This window comes from Lampetra fluviatilis, chromosome 5, assembly GCF_964198595.1.
Source record: "Lampetra fluviatilis chromosome 5, kcLamFluv1.1, whole genome shotgun sequence".
NCBI classification, from domain to species: Eukaryota; Metazoa; Chordata; class Hyperoartia; order Petromyzontiformes; family Petromyzontidae; genus Lampetra; species Lampetra fluviatilis.
Window position 1 is genome coordinate 9,268,680 of NC_136279.1, and position 13,563 is coordinate 9,282,242.

At 56.0% G+C, this 13,563-nt stretch overlaps 1 protein-coding gene across 3 annotated transcripts in view; it reads left to right on the top strand.

Moving 5' to 3' along the window:
- Positions 1-6,194, top strand: part of LOC144932519 (protocadherin-16-like) — a 65,703-nt gene extending 59,509 nt beyond the window's left edge. For all 3 annotated transcript variants that reach the window (XM_078856685.1, XM_078856686.1, XM_078856687.1), the window contains exon 38: positions 122-6,194. In XM_078856685.1, the coding sequence (XP_078712811.1) occupies positions 122-1,255 (1,134 nt within the window). In that variant the 3' untranslated portion in view covers positions 1,256-6,194. The remainder of the gene's footprint in view (positions 1-121) is intronic.
- The last annotated feature ends 7,369 nt before the right edge of the window (positions 6,195-13,563 follow it).

Consider the following 13,563-nt stretch of genomic DNA (forward strand, 5'->3'; position numbering starts at 1 on the left):
CTCGTCATCTTTACCTCCTCACCTTCACTTTGTCACTCTCTCTCCATCTGCATCTCCCCCCTTCCCCCCCCCCGCCCCCCTGCTCCCCTTCATCCCTCCTCGTTCTGTCTGCCCTGCGCAGGCCACGGCGTCAGACGCCGACACGGAGCCCCGGACCCCGTCAGCGTCCACGCTGACCCGAACGTCGCTGGCAGCGACCACCGCGGGAGGCTCCCACGCGCCGGGCGGAGAGGGCAGCGGCCCCGGCCTGGCGCTCGCGACCGATGGCGCTCGCCGCTTTAGCTCCTACTCGTCGGCGTCCACGCTGGCGGACGAGGCCGGCGGTACCGCCCCCCTCTCCCCCTCTTCGTCCTCCTCCTCGGCCACGGCGGCAGCGGCGGCGGGGTCGCCCCCGTCCACCGCATCCTCGCTCCGGTCGGCCTTCACCTCCGCCGCGCTCACGCCCGTGCGCAAATCCTCAGCCTTCTCCGAGATCGGGCACCAGCCCCACCGGACGGCGGCCGGGGTGAACGATGGCGTCGAGGATGATGCTCAGCAGCAGCACCAGCAGCTGCACCTCCAGGGAGGGAAGCTCGGGCAGCTGCTGGACTTCGGCCCCCGGTTTGGCGCCATGGCGAGCGTCTTTGCCGAGATCGGGCGACTCCGCGACGAGAACGACCGCCCGTCCGAGGCACCGGCGGCTTTCGCCGTCGGCGGTGCCGGCGGCGTCGGCGCGGTTCGCCGGGCGGTCGCCGGGATGCCGAGCGAGCGGATAAGCCGCGATTGCGCCAAGATCCTGCCGCCCCCGCTCATCACGAGCGTGGCGGCATCCAGTGCCCGCTCGGTGCCACCGGCGCGCCCGCTGCCGTACCCGTACGCCCGCACGGCGCTGCTGCCCATGCCACCTCTAGTCACGCCACCCGCGCTTGCCGGTGCGGCCGATGAGGACGAAAACCCGTACGGTGGCGGTAGTTGCGGCGGTGGCCCTTACCCCGTGGCGACGCTGCTGCCGTCATCAGTTCCGTCGGGCGCCATGTCGCCGCTGCTTTCGCCGAGCCTCTCTCCGCTGGCGCCGCCCACGGGGGCGCCGGGCTCCGCGGCACTCGCTGGGGTCGTGCCCCCCTACCTCCTGCCGTGCTCGGCCGTCACGCCGCTCATGATCGTGACCGGTGGCAGCGGCAGCGGCGCCAGCGGCAGGGGGGCAGTCTCGACTCGAGGCTCTCTCGATGACGATGATGAAGATGATGGGGATGATGGAATGGAAATTCGAATTTGAGTGATGGTGCAAAGAGGAGCAGATGACGATGGACGGGAGGAGGTGGCGTAGGAACAGGGGCATCGAGACAAAACGGACGCTGAGACGAGGAGAGACTCCACCATTGAGCTGAGCCTCGTCGTCACCAGCGGCTGAGTTTGCCGGTTGATGCTGGGCAGATCGACGCCTCCACGCAGTGCGGGTGGGAGTCAAGACAGGGAGCACCTGGGTGTTTTTTTCTGTTGAAGTAGATCGGAACAGGCGATATCAGCTGTGAACTATTGCGTGTGATATCGACAAGAAGTAGCCTGACCCTGGCTAGGTCAGGTGGGCAAAGCGATAGTTGATGGTGGAGAGAGGGACGGAAGAGGGCAGGTAAGGAGATTACGGAGAGGCTGTTAGATGGAGATAAGTAGATGGAGAACAGTGACGAGCTTGAGAATCAGAGAGAGGAGATGCATTCTGGAGTGTATATCACGAGAAAGCCTAAGATATCAAGAGAACGAGTGTGAGATACAGAGATAATGATACAGAGAGATTATCTGCAATGTGTGTACAATTAAATATCTTGTTTTTTTGTTCTTATATCGTTGAATTCGCAAATAATTCCACTCGGCTAAACCTCTGTTGCAACTCTGAGCCCGAGGAAATAAAAGCATGGAGAGAGAGAGGGAGTGACACAGACACAGAATACAAAGCAGAGATCCCACCGCATGAGCCTGGATACTGTCACGGTAAAGGAGTCTCCTCTGTTTCTGTCAACCTGAGCGCTGGCACTGAACAAAATGTGTACAGTTGGGAACATCGCCATCACAATCTTCCCACTAATACACAGGGCCTGTCAATTTGAAGGTAGTCCACTCTAGTTTGAGAAAACACTGCATATTTATGGAACGAGTCAATGATTTGACACGAACAACAGCAAAAAAGTGAACGCACCGTTCGTCCAAGTGCATCCGACACCGTGGTATACGATGGCCACTTTAGTTTTTTATCGCCCCGTCAAAATACCGCGGCCCCACCGGCTTCGCAAGCGGATGTTAAAGAGGTCCCCTGACGGCAGGCTCGAAAACGAGCCTGCAATTTTGCGTGCTGGCATCGCGGTCTCAGTGAGCGAAATTCGAAGAGAAAAAAATCCCACCGCGAATCACTCGTTCGGGATTACACTTTGGCCAATCATCGCTCCCTACTGGGAGACTAACGATCCCAAAGGGGCAGCTGACCGATGGATGGCGGTGGGGGGGGGGGGCGCCCTTTCAAATGTGTTTGAGAGATTAGATGTACACGTCGCCTGTCGCGTGTGAAGTGGGCCGACATCGGCGTAAGAAGCAGGGTCTCGGCTTTTTATCAAAAACGAATCATTTACCCTCACGTCTTTTACGGTACCTCGTCAATTGTGGAAATGCCTATGCCCTAAGCATTAGATGACCAATTAAATGCGCGTTGTTCATGGATAATGTCCTGTGAGAAAGGCACATTCCTCCTGAATCCCCTCTGCTGTAGACACTGCCGCCCACACCACGCCATCACTGTATACACGTGCGCCCCCCCACCCATAATGTAGAGATGACCCCCCCCTCCCACCCACAACATTGTCTTCAGTGCCCCCTTCCCCCCACAATGTAGAGATGACCCCCCCTTCCCACCCACAACGTCATCTCCAGTGTCGCACTCGTGATACCCCCGCCCCCCCCTTCTCGCTCCCACGTGCAAACTTCTTCTACGTGCGCACGTGCTCCTGCTGTGCGCCAATGGTGTAGTGGCGCGCGTGCCCGTGTGTGTGTGTGCGGGCACGTCGTGTTCACTCTCTCGAGCACTTCCCCGTTCCATTTTGGGCCGTGTTTGTGTCTCCCGAAGATACCGCCGTGTTTTTTTGTTGTTGATGCTTTGTAAACTCCCTTCATCCCCACCACCCCCGACCGTGCTGTATAACTGTAGCGAGTTTGCTGTTCCAGATCCAATGTGTTTCGTGCCAAAAAGGGACAGGGAACGATCCCCTCCGTCCACCGCTGTCGTCCCTGTAAAACCCACAGCATCTCCTCTGTCCTGAAATCACTCCGCTTGACCTCAAGGTGCATCTAGCCTGGCTACGAGCACTGCGGGGGCATGAACTGCCACTCATTGGCTGCTGCTGCTGCTGTTCTCGTGAGAAGGTCCACACAGACTTGGGCCCGTGACTCCCAGGCCTCCTTGGTTAGGCCTCGCGAATCCATTCGGAGGCCGTGGCTGTGGAAGGGCCACGCTTCGAGGCCGACGCTCCCTATAAGGTTGAAGAATTTACCTCGCGGTTTGGTTACCGTGAGTAAGATATACTTTCAGAGTCATTTTGATCAGTTCTCAACAATCTCCCCCGCTAACTCATGGGGGGTTTCTTTTTGCAGTAGCTTGAGCCTTAAATTTTAACTGCAATGTTACTTTAAACTACTGCACTGCATAGATAATTGGTACGACCGTGCAGAAAAACTTGGGTCTTACAAACCCGGGAGTTTCTTTCAAAATCGCGCTACACTATTTAGATTACAAAAGACATGGAAAAACAAGCGCTGCATTTTTGCGGTACTCGCTACCGAATGCCCACTCATGGACCTCGATGGTCACTTGACCACTCCTCTGCATGCGCATCAGCGAATTTCCGTCACGCGGACTCAAGCCGTGCAGCAAAATATCAGTACGCGTTTAATTTCAGTGACATGCATGGTTAATGGTTTTAAATACGTAAAACACTCGGTACACAGCTTATCTGGAGCGCTAGTCCGTGCCCTCGGAGCACCAGATCCGCACACCCCCCCACCACCACTCAAAGTCGCTAAGGACCCAGCTTGTGGGGTCAGAGGTCAGAGTTTAGAGCCAAGCGCCCGAGTGTTAAGCAGACGTGCTCCTTGGCCCCCACGTTACTAAACGTCCATTTTGACTGGCGTGGTTTTAAGCGGTGGGAACAGCTTTCGAGTGTGCAGGCGATGCAACTGCACCGGGAGCCACGAGCCTTTGGGTTGACAGGCGCCGGTCTACGAAGAGTGGGAGAGGTGGGGGGTAAATTGAAAAGGGGGTCTCATTTCATTCCTTGCACACCGCGCCACTGGGTTGGAATGATGAATGGCTGTCCATTTAGTGCAGCTACAGTAGTGGTGGGGCAGTTGATGCCCATCGTGTGGATCTAGGCATGGTTCTTTGAAGGAGTTGGAGATTTTGATGTAAACAACAATATCGGCTGCACCAGAACACCTGTTGCGATGCTTTGTGTCACTGAGCACTGTACCCTCGCCCCTCTCTATCAGCACTGCGGTGGTGGCGGAGAGGGCGGAGGAATCCCCAGATCTGGGCAGTGTGCAGATGGTCAGCTCCGGGTTTGGCAGCTGAGGTTTTCAGTTGCGCGGCATTATCATTCCATCGGCTGCGTAATGATGTGTAGAAGCTCCCTGGCCTCTCGCTCGACAAGGTCCAGGCCATCTCAGAAACAATCGCGCCCCTCTTTGCGTGTGAATGTGGACACCTTGACAGGAACACCCGCGATAGATTTATGCATTCATGCAGGCCTGCCTATGACCCATTCTGGGGTAATCCAGCCAGATTGGACTGTGTGAGGAGCTCATCGTTCCTTGAAATATCTGGACAGTCCCATCAGTGAGCTTCAAACAAAGATGCATTGACTGGGTCATGTAGTTTCACTGCATGCCCCAGCAGCTTCTGCTTGACCAGATAGAGGGGACTAAGCAGTACGAGCTCGAGAAGAAGACGGGCCGATGTGGTACAGGAAGTAATACCCCGGTTTACGTTGGGGATGTGTTCCTAGAAGTGTGCGACGAATATCGAAACGATGTAAATCAAAGCATTTTTCCACCACAGCTAAACAAAGACAACGGAGGCTATTGGCGAAGCTCTGCATCTTCATCCTAGACGTACCCAGAACGTTCCATTACATTACAAAACATACTGTACTCAACACTAGTGCACAGCAGTAAACTTTAACACAAATGATGCAGGGTACAATAAGTTACAGTCCGCTATAAAATCACCAAAATACTGCACGTAAATATATTGTTACTCTACAGCGCATTTCTTTATGCGCAAGGCAAAGTAGTTGGTGTCGAGGGTTTATAGGTGGAGACGAACGCTGAGAGGCGACGGATACGAGAAAGGATGGATGACGCTGTCAGCGACGTAAGTGTGGGATGAGGCGACGGAAATCGGGTCGTGGCGTTAATAAAGCGACAGCGTATTTGCGAAACGACGTAAAATGGGGGAGACGTAAATCGGGGTATTACTGTACCAGATTTCAATTGACAGTATCTGTGGAGTAGGCTAACGAAGGAAGTTACTGGGCACTTGGTGGCAGCCGGCCTCCAGCAACAACACAGCGGGCGGAAGAGGCTCGCAAAAATGAGCAGAATTGTATCATTAATGCCTTCTGAGTCTTGTCCCGTGTCCACCCATCAGGTGGCCTTCACAATTCCATCAGACGAGCAGAATCAGAATCTTTATAGTGGAGTAATCCGATGAGCTAGAAAGCTCTTTTTCACAGATGTCCAGTACGAGCGGGTCAGAAAGTTACAACGAACGATACAAAAACACGATTTCTTTTTTTATTTTACCAGGTAAGGCCCACTGAGCTATTAGCTTATTTTTCAGAAGCGACCTGGCCACAAATGATAGCTCAACGGAGTGGCTTGTCGCGTGGAAATTGAGCCCTCTACACTCCACGTGGCCTCCGAATGAACCAAGCTTGGCACCGGCTCCCACGCTGATGTCACCGCGACCACCACCACCACCGAGGGGTAGCTGTTGCTGTTGTTATTCGTGCCCATGAGTCCAACATCATAATTCATACCGCCGTGTTTGCATCGAGTCTTGCTGGGCTGTGGTTTCACTTATTGTGTTGTTATAATTATTATGTTGGGAGGGGAGGGATTTGTTTGCCATTTTTTATATAAAAATGAATAATAAAAATAATCATTTTTCAAAAGTTTAATGATGTGGTGAATGTTGCCTGTTGTAGTGATCATGTACGTCCACATGCATGAGTTGAATTCTCGAAATTGTGGAATCCCTAGTGTTTATCAGAGGGCAAAGGACAGCACATGTGAAAGTAAGCCCGGGTTCTAGGCTGATTGGACCTAAGGGTGAACCCATCTGCGGCGTGGAAGGCAAGAAATACATCCTTTTGTAGATGTAATTCGTAACAATTGAAGGCCTCCCCACGTCGTATTGCTCATGTGGGGTTGTTTGACCATACTTCACGCTGGTCGTTGCAGGCTGGTGATGGCAAGGGTGGGGGTCAGGACAGGGTTCAGACATCGCTCGCAAGCGATGTCACCCGTGGCCGACCCTTCTTTGCCACAAATGTCAGCTTATTCTATTTATCTTTTAAGGCCGTGTTAATTATAAATTATGTGGTTTTAGTGTTACTTGTTTTAGGCGCGTGAGTATGTGTGGACTAGAATAAGGAGATTACACCTGACAGAACCTCCGCTCCGGAGATGGAGCGGTGAGATCAACAAATGTGCAGGAGTGAGATGGATTGTGGCATCGCAATGCTGTGAGAGACGGCAACGGCTTGGAGAGGCCTTTTGGCTCAGCAGTGGTTAGATCATGGTTGTTGATGTGGATCAAAACCGCGGACATTGACCAAGAATATAGAACAACGGCTGAAGAGTGTGCATGCAGTGATGCACACTGGGATTTAAACGAAGACGGCAGAAAGAGCACGCCAATCCCAGCACAAATGCAAGTGAGACATTTTGACAGAGGTAAGTGGGCTTGTACAGGGCACCGCTGGAAGGTATCGACAGCAAATACTGTGCTCGATACTCATAAGAGATCGACAGCCATAAGGTGAGGGACATGGCCAAGATGGTGACCACCACGGGGATGGAGCGATGATGAGATCAGGTCACGTGCGGGAGTGAGATCGTGGCATCGCAGGGCCACGAAGGATGACGACGATGACGAAGGGAGGCCCTCATCCAGCAGTGGACTGACAATGTCCATGTTTACGTGTATGAGTGAAGAACCCCACGCAACTCTCAATATCCCCTGCACATATGAAGTACCGGTGAAGACGCTGGACACCCAGGTTGAGGCACACGTATATTTATTTCAGCTTATCGGTACAGGACAACACTAGAGGGGGTAGCGGCCCCCTCACCCGGATAACTGGGGATACCCCCTAGCTAATCTCACCTATCCCCAAGTCCTCCTCTAACGAGCTAGGGGAGGCTAACTGGCCCGACACTGGTGAGTCGGGCTACGGTCTCCGGAGTCCCAGGGTCTAACCCTGGTTCACGGAACCACGCCTCTGGCTCGCTCCTCTGCAGCCCTGACAAGGGCGGCGTCGAGGGGAGTCCAGGGCTCTAGCTAGAGGATCTTCACTCTTCCTCCTTTGTTCCCAGACTGAGCCCCGAGCTCTCTTTGTCCTCCCCCTTTATACCCCCCATCAGGATCACAACCCCCCAGGCTGCCTGATGCGGACGTCGCTGCGGGCACCCCCCCCGTGTACTCCCGTAACTCCGCCCACTGTGTTTGTTACCCATTGGATCGTATGCACTTACAGCCCTCCCGTAACAGCCCTACATCACCCCCCCCATTACAGCTCGCAGCCGTCCCGGCTGCAACAATTCCAAATAAAGGAACAATTACCCCTCGACCCCGTGTGTGCCTCATTTTTTCAACAAAATGCAAATAGCAGAACAACAACAAGAACAACAACCATACCCCCGAAGGGAATGTCCGACGCACCCCCCCCCCCGCATAAATACGAAATCCGTAAGCACGTATGTACAACTAGCCAGGAACTCCCCCATCACACACAGCACACCCACGACACACAACGCACCCACAACACACACACCGCGCCCACACAACACAACACACTCAGTGTGCAAGGAGCACACCACCGACGCAGCATACAGTAACCATGACACGTGAAGGAAAATAAATAAGAAAAGTTTTTTTTTCTTTTTCTTCCTGCTGTATATTATAAGAGTCTGCGCATTTTAGCGCGCGTCCTTGCCGCAGGCCCGTCACACGGGGCAACCCCGGACGGCGGACCATCCGGTGGCGGCTGTCCCATTCGAGGTGAGGTCGCGATTGAAGTCGCGCGACTGTCGGCATCACCTGTGGGGGTTCCAGGGCGTGAGCCCGTCATTCCCGGTACACCTGTGGGTGGGACAGCCGGCAACACATCAGGCGAGAGCAGCGACGGACCCTCCGAGTCGGTCGACCCCCCACATGCTTGGCCTCGCGTGCGTGGCGTGGGCCCCCGCACCGCAACAAACGGCTTCAGCCTAGAGGGGTGTACAAACCACCGGCGCCTCCCCCATTGGATTCGAACGCACTGAGGCCTCAAAACCTCAACAACCTCGACGGGGCCCCGCCACGGGCGTACGAGTTTAGAGGAGGTCGCGAGTGGTACCTGGGGACAGTGCAGCCATGCCCTGTCCCCCGGCTTCCACTGCAGCACGTGCGCGCGAGCCAGTCTGAGGCGCTCGTTCGCCTTCTGACGCCTGTCAGAATTTAGCCTCGCCGCATCCCGCGCCTCAGTCAGTTTGTCAAGATTAAATTTAACGTGATCGTCCAATTTAGATTTGCCCAGCGGCACGGGGATCTGCAACTGTGCCCGAACAGGTGGGTCGGGTTCGCGGCCATACATAAGAAAGAAAGGTGAAAACCCCGTCGCAGCATGGGGAGCCAATCTGTATGCCGCTAGAACCCCTTGAATATGTAAGTCCCAATCAGCCTGTGAGTCCGAAACTTGCTGCGACAACATAGACGTGATGGTGCGATGCAGACGCTCGACCATCCCGTCCGTTTGCGGGTGATAGGGGGAGGTTCGAATTTTTTTCGTTCCCAGGAGATCACAGACTTGTTTTAGGAGTTTCCCCGAAAAATTTCTACCCTGGTCGGTCAACAACCGCTCCGGGGCACCTTTGTCCATGACATAACCTTGGACAAAGGCGTCGACGATGGCTGCTGCCGACTGATTCGCCAGGGGCCAGGCCATAGGCCAGCGCGTAAAATATTCGACCCCAGTAAGCAAATATTTATTTCCCCTGGAGGTGGCGGGGAATGGCCCCAGAATATCCAGTGCGACCAGTTCATTTATTCTGGAGACCTGGATGGATTGCAAGGGCGGGTTCGACTCCCGTGCCGGTGGTTTGCGCTGCGCACACTGAGGGCATGCCGCCAACAGATCAGTGACATCCTTTGTCATACCCGGCCAAAAAAAATTCAGCTGGAGCAAGGCGAGTGTTTTCTGGGTACCTAGGTGGAGGAGGCGCTCATGAGCAGCCCACACCACCTTACCTCGTAGGCCAGAAGGGACCACCAGCCGGTGACGCTGGGATTTCCCGTCCCAATGCATAAGCAAGCCCGCATGGGTTTCCCATGCGTCGGCATGACCCGTCACACGCCCCCTCTCCCCGGCGCGACGACGCAACGCGAGGAGGGAGGCATCCTCCAACTGGAGGCGCCCCCATTCATCAACGGGCAATCCAAGCAGGGAATCTCTCCCCTGTTCGGCGATATCAATGGGGACTACCGTTTCATCGTCGGCGGCCGCCGCCAGGACCGGAACCATCATGTCCCCTACTGGCTTGCAACGCCCCGACCCCAGGAGACATGCGCATTCGGAGGCGGTTGGCATCCGTGACAGAGCGTCAGCGTTGGTGTGGCGAACGCCCTTACGATAAGTGGTTTCAAAACTGAAATCCTGGAGGACCTCCAGCCATCGGGACAATTGTCCCGATGGCTGTTGAACCTTCAGGGCGTACTGCAGTGCCGCATGATCTGTGCGGACGGTGAAATGCCGACCGTACAGATATGGGCGATACTGTTGGATGAAATAGACAATTGCCAACAGTTCCCTACGGGTGACACAATATCTTTGCTCCGTTGGAGACAACACCCGACTGCCGTACGCGACCACCCGTTCCACGCCGTCAACCACCTGGGAAAGCACGCCTCCAATACCCGTGTTGCTCGCGTCGGTGTCGAGCAAAAACGGCCTCGAAAAATCTGGGTAAATCAAGGGAGGAGCCTTCACCAGCGCGTCCCGAAGGGAGCAGAAAGCAGCTTCCTCATCCTGACCCCAGTGGAACCGAACCCCTTTAGATGTTAACGCGTGTAGGGGTTTGGCAATCGTTGCAAAATTAGCGACGAAGCGTCGGTAATATGATGCGAAGCCAATAAAACTCCTGACCTCTCCCACCGAGGTGGGAGTCGGCCAGGAGCTGACACACTGCGTTTTGGCGGGATCGGTAGCAATACCCGAGCGCCCTACGATGTGCCCCAAATAACGCACCGACTCGCGTAACAAATGGCATTTTTGGGGCTTAAATTTCAAATTAGCAGCCCGCATCTTTAGGAAAACCGCCCGCAACCTCTGGAGATGTTCATCAAAAGTTTTACCAAAGACAATAACGTCATCCAAATAAATCAGGCACGATTCCCATTGCAATCCAGCCAAAACCAATTCCATCAATCGCTGGAAAGTTGCCGGCGCTGAGTGTAAGCCCATCGGCAACCGGTTGAATTGGAACAGGCCGTGCGGTGTACGGAAAGCAGTTTTAGGCTTAGAATCATCGTCCAGAGGAAGCTGCCAGAATCCCGAAAGTAAATCTAGTGTGGAGAAGAATCGCGCTCCCGCCAAAGCGTCCAGCGATTCGTCCATCCGCGGGAGCGGGTATGCGTCGGCAACCGAAATTTTATTAAGGCGCCGAAAATCAACGCAAAACCGCAACGAGCCGTCCTGCTTTTTAACCAGGACGATCGGCGCTCCCCACGGGCTGGTGGAGGGAGAAATGATGTCGGCGGCTAACATGTCATCAACAGCCGATTTGACATGGTCCTTTTCGGCGGGACTTAACCGAAACGGATTTTGGCGAATTGGCGCGCTGTCACCCGTGTCAATATGGTGACGCAGCAGGTGAGTGCAACCCAAATCATATTTATCACGACTGAAAACGTCGGAAAATTCCCTCAGTAGCGTTCTAAGCTGTTGGCGCTCTGAATTTGTCAGGTCCGTCGATCCCGCACAAAGCGCGTCGATCCACCCTTCATCGCTGTCCGAATGTGGGAGCATCCGGGAAGCAGTGCCAACGTGGTTCGCGACAGGTTCCTCGCAGGGCACTGGCGTCGCGTGAGCGAGCACCGTCCCTTGAGGAACCACCACCGTCTGCGATCCCACATTGAGGACCGCGATGAAAGGGTCCCCGTCCCCTCTTACGACGGTCTGGGCCGGAATCAAATGAGGCCCATTAACCCCGGCCCTAGACGGTCCCAGCAAAACACCCTGATCCCCTATGCCCTTAGCGAAGGGCCTACGAAGTTTCAGAGGCACTAGCATTTGAGCTCCCGGCGGCACACGAACAGTTTTAACGACGAACGCCGGTACCGTCGCAAACGCCGACCGAGCTGCCGCAGGGGATGGCAGGAACGCCATGCGCCGCCCCGATGGAAGCTCAATGCATCCTTGGTCGATCAAAATACGAATGGGCATTTTACCTAAGAAATCCGTCCCCAGCAGGCACGGAACCGCCAGCGAGGAGGAAACGAAAATCGGCCCCGACAATTTGATGTCCCCAATAGAAATTTGCGCTCGAATCTGTCCCATGATGCCGAGAGAGCCCCCGTTAGCGGCATAGAATGGGACGTTAACCGGCAGTAAAGGCCGGCTTTGTACGGGCAGAATATTGTAAATTAATTCCGAAATGATTGTCGCCGATGCCCCCGTATCGACCAAGATGCGTACTTCTACCCCGTCAATGTGTCCGACTACGGCCGACGACCCTGACGACGCGGCTACCACGCGATGGGCCAACACGGACCACTGTTTGGGCTCGATTTGAGTCCCCGCAGTGATCCGCGTTAGCCCCTCGCAACGCGACATCGGCCCCCCGTTTGTTGTGGTGCGAGAGCGTGCAACGGGTAGGTGCTTTGGCCAAACATGTGTGGTGCCGCGACTCGCCGGGTCATGTTGCTGGAGCTTGGGAGGAGGAGGCCCGGCGTCCCGTCGAGCCGTCGTCCCGCGCTGTCGAGGAGAGCGGCACCCCGAGGCGACGTGGCCCCGGACGCCGCAGTTGAAACACCGCGGGAGCCCCGGTGGAGACGACGGGCGGTTGAAACGGCTTGACCCGTCCCGGGCCGACCGTACTTCTTGCGCCTGTTGCCGTCGATGGTCGACGGCGAAGAGCTCCTCCGTCGGAAGGGTGGCTGCAGCCACCGCACGCCCTGCCGATGCCCTGCTGGCTTTCCGCCGCAGGGACAGAAGGTTGGCGTGAAGGAGGCGCGCCGCCTGAAGAGAGGTCATCTCGGCGTCCTCCTGTGCGACGACAGCGATGTCCAGGTCGTCTGCCAGGAGGAGTATTTTCTCCGTGACCATCGCGTCCACGCCATCGTCGTCCATACGGGGAAAAGCCGTCTTAGCCAGCGCTAGGAGGCTCGTCCTGTATGCCAGGGGCGACTCCTTCTCACCCCGCTTGCGCTCGTAGAACCGCTCTCTGCATTCCGCTGAAGGTCCATAGACCCCGGCCAGCAGCTGTAGTGCCTTCGGCAGCGTAGACCGCTTCTCTTTCGGCGCCGATGTGAGGGCGGCGAGCGCGTCTGCGTCGAGGAGCGCCGGCAGCGCGCAGAGGGCTTCATCGTCGGACCACCTTGCCATTTCTTGGTGGGCGATGAAGCGTCGCTGGAAGCCGCCCCAGTCGCCCTCTGCACCAACAAATTCTTTAAGCGGAGGCAGCCGTTGTTGTAGCGCAGCGTTCGCCTTGGACGTCTGTAGGCTGCTATCCCCGGGACTCGGCTGTGCGTCGGCGCGAATGGCAGATGGAATCGCCTGTCGCGGATGTGATGACGCTCCCTCCGCTGGAGATGACGCAGCTGTCCCAGCGAGAGCGGTGTCGGACCCAAGGTTGAGCCCGGCCACGCCCTCCGCAGCTGCCGTGACGATGGCGGGAAATTCAAAGCTTGAGTTTTCAGAAATGGCGGGAAGGCGCTCAGGTTGACGGCTCCCCTCGCCCCGTGGTGGACCACCAGCCCCCAGCCGCGTGATGTTTTCCAGCGTGGCGGCAGCGGCGTACAGTAGCTCCGCCAGTCTCTCGTGAGCCAGCCGTAGCGCGTCTGGCTGCGGCCCCTCTTCATGCCGATGCCCCGGTAGGAACGCGTCGGCCCCCGGCTGCGCCATGTCTTGGTGAGCCGCCTCGGGCTCAACGACTTCAGCAGTGTCCTCCTCCGGTACTCTGGCTCGAGCTGTCTGACGTGTTTCCATGTCCGTAGTACTTCTGACACCAGATGAAGTACCGGTGAAGACGCTGGACACCCAGGTTGAGGCACACGTATAT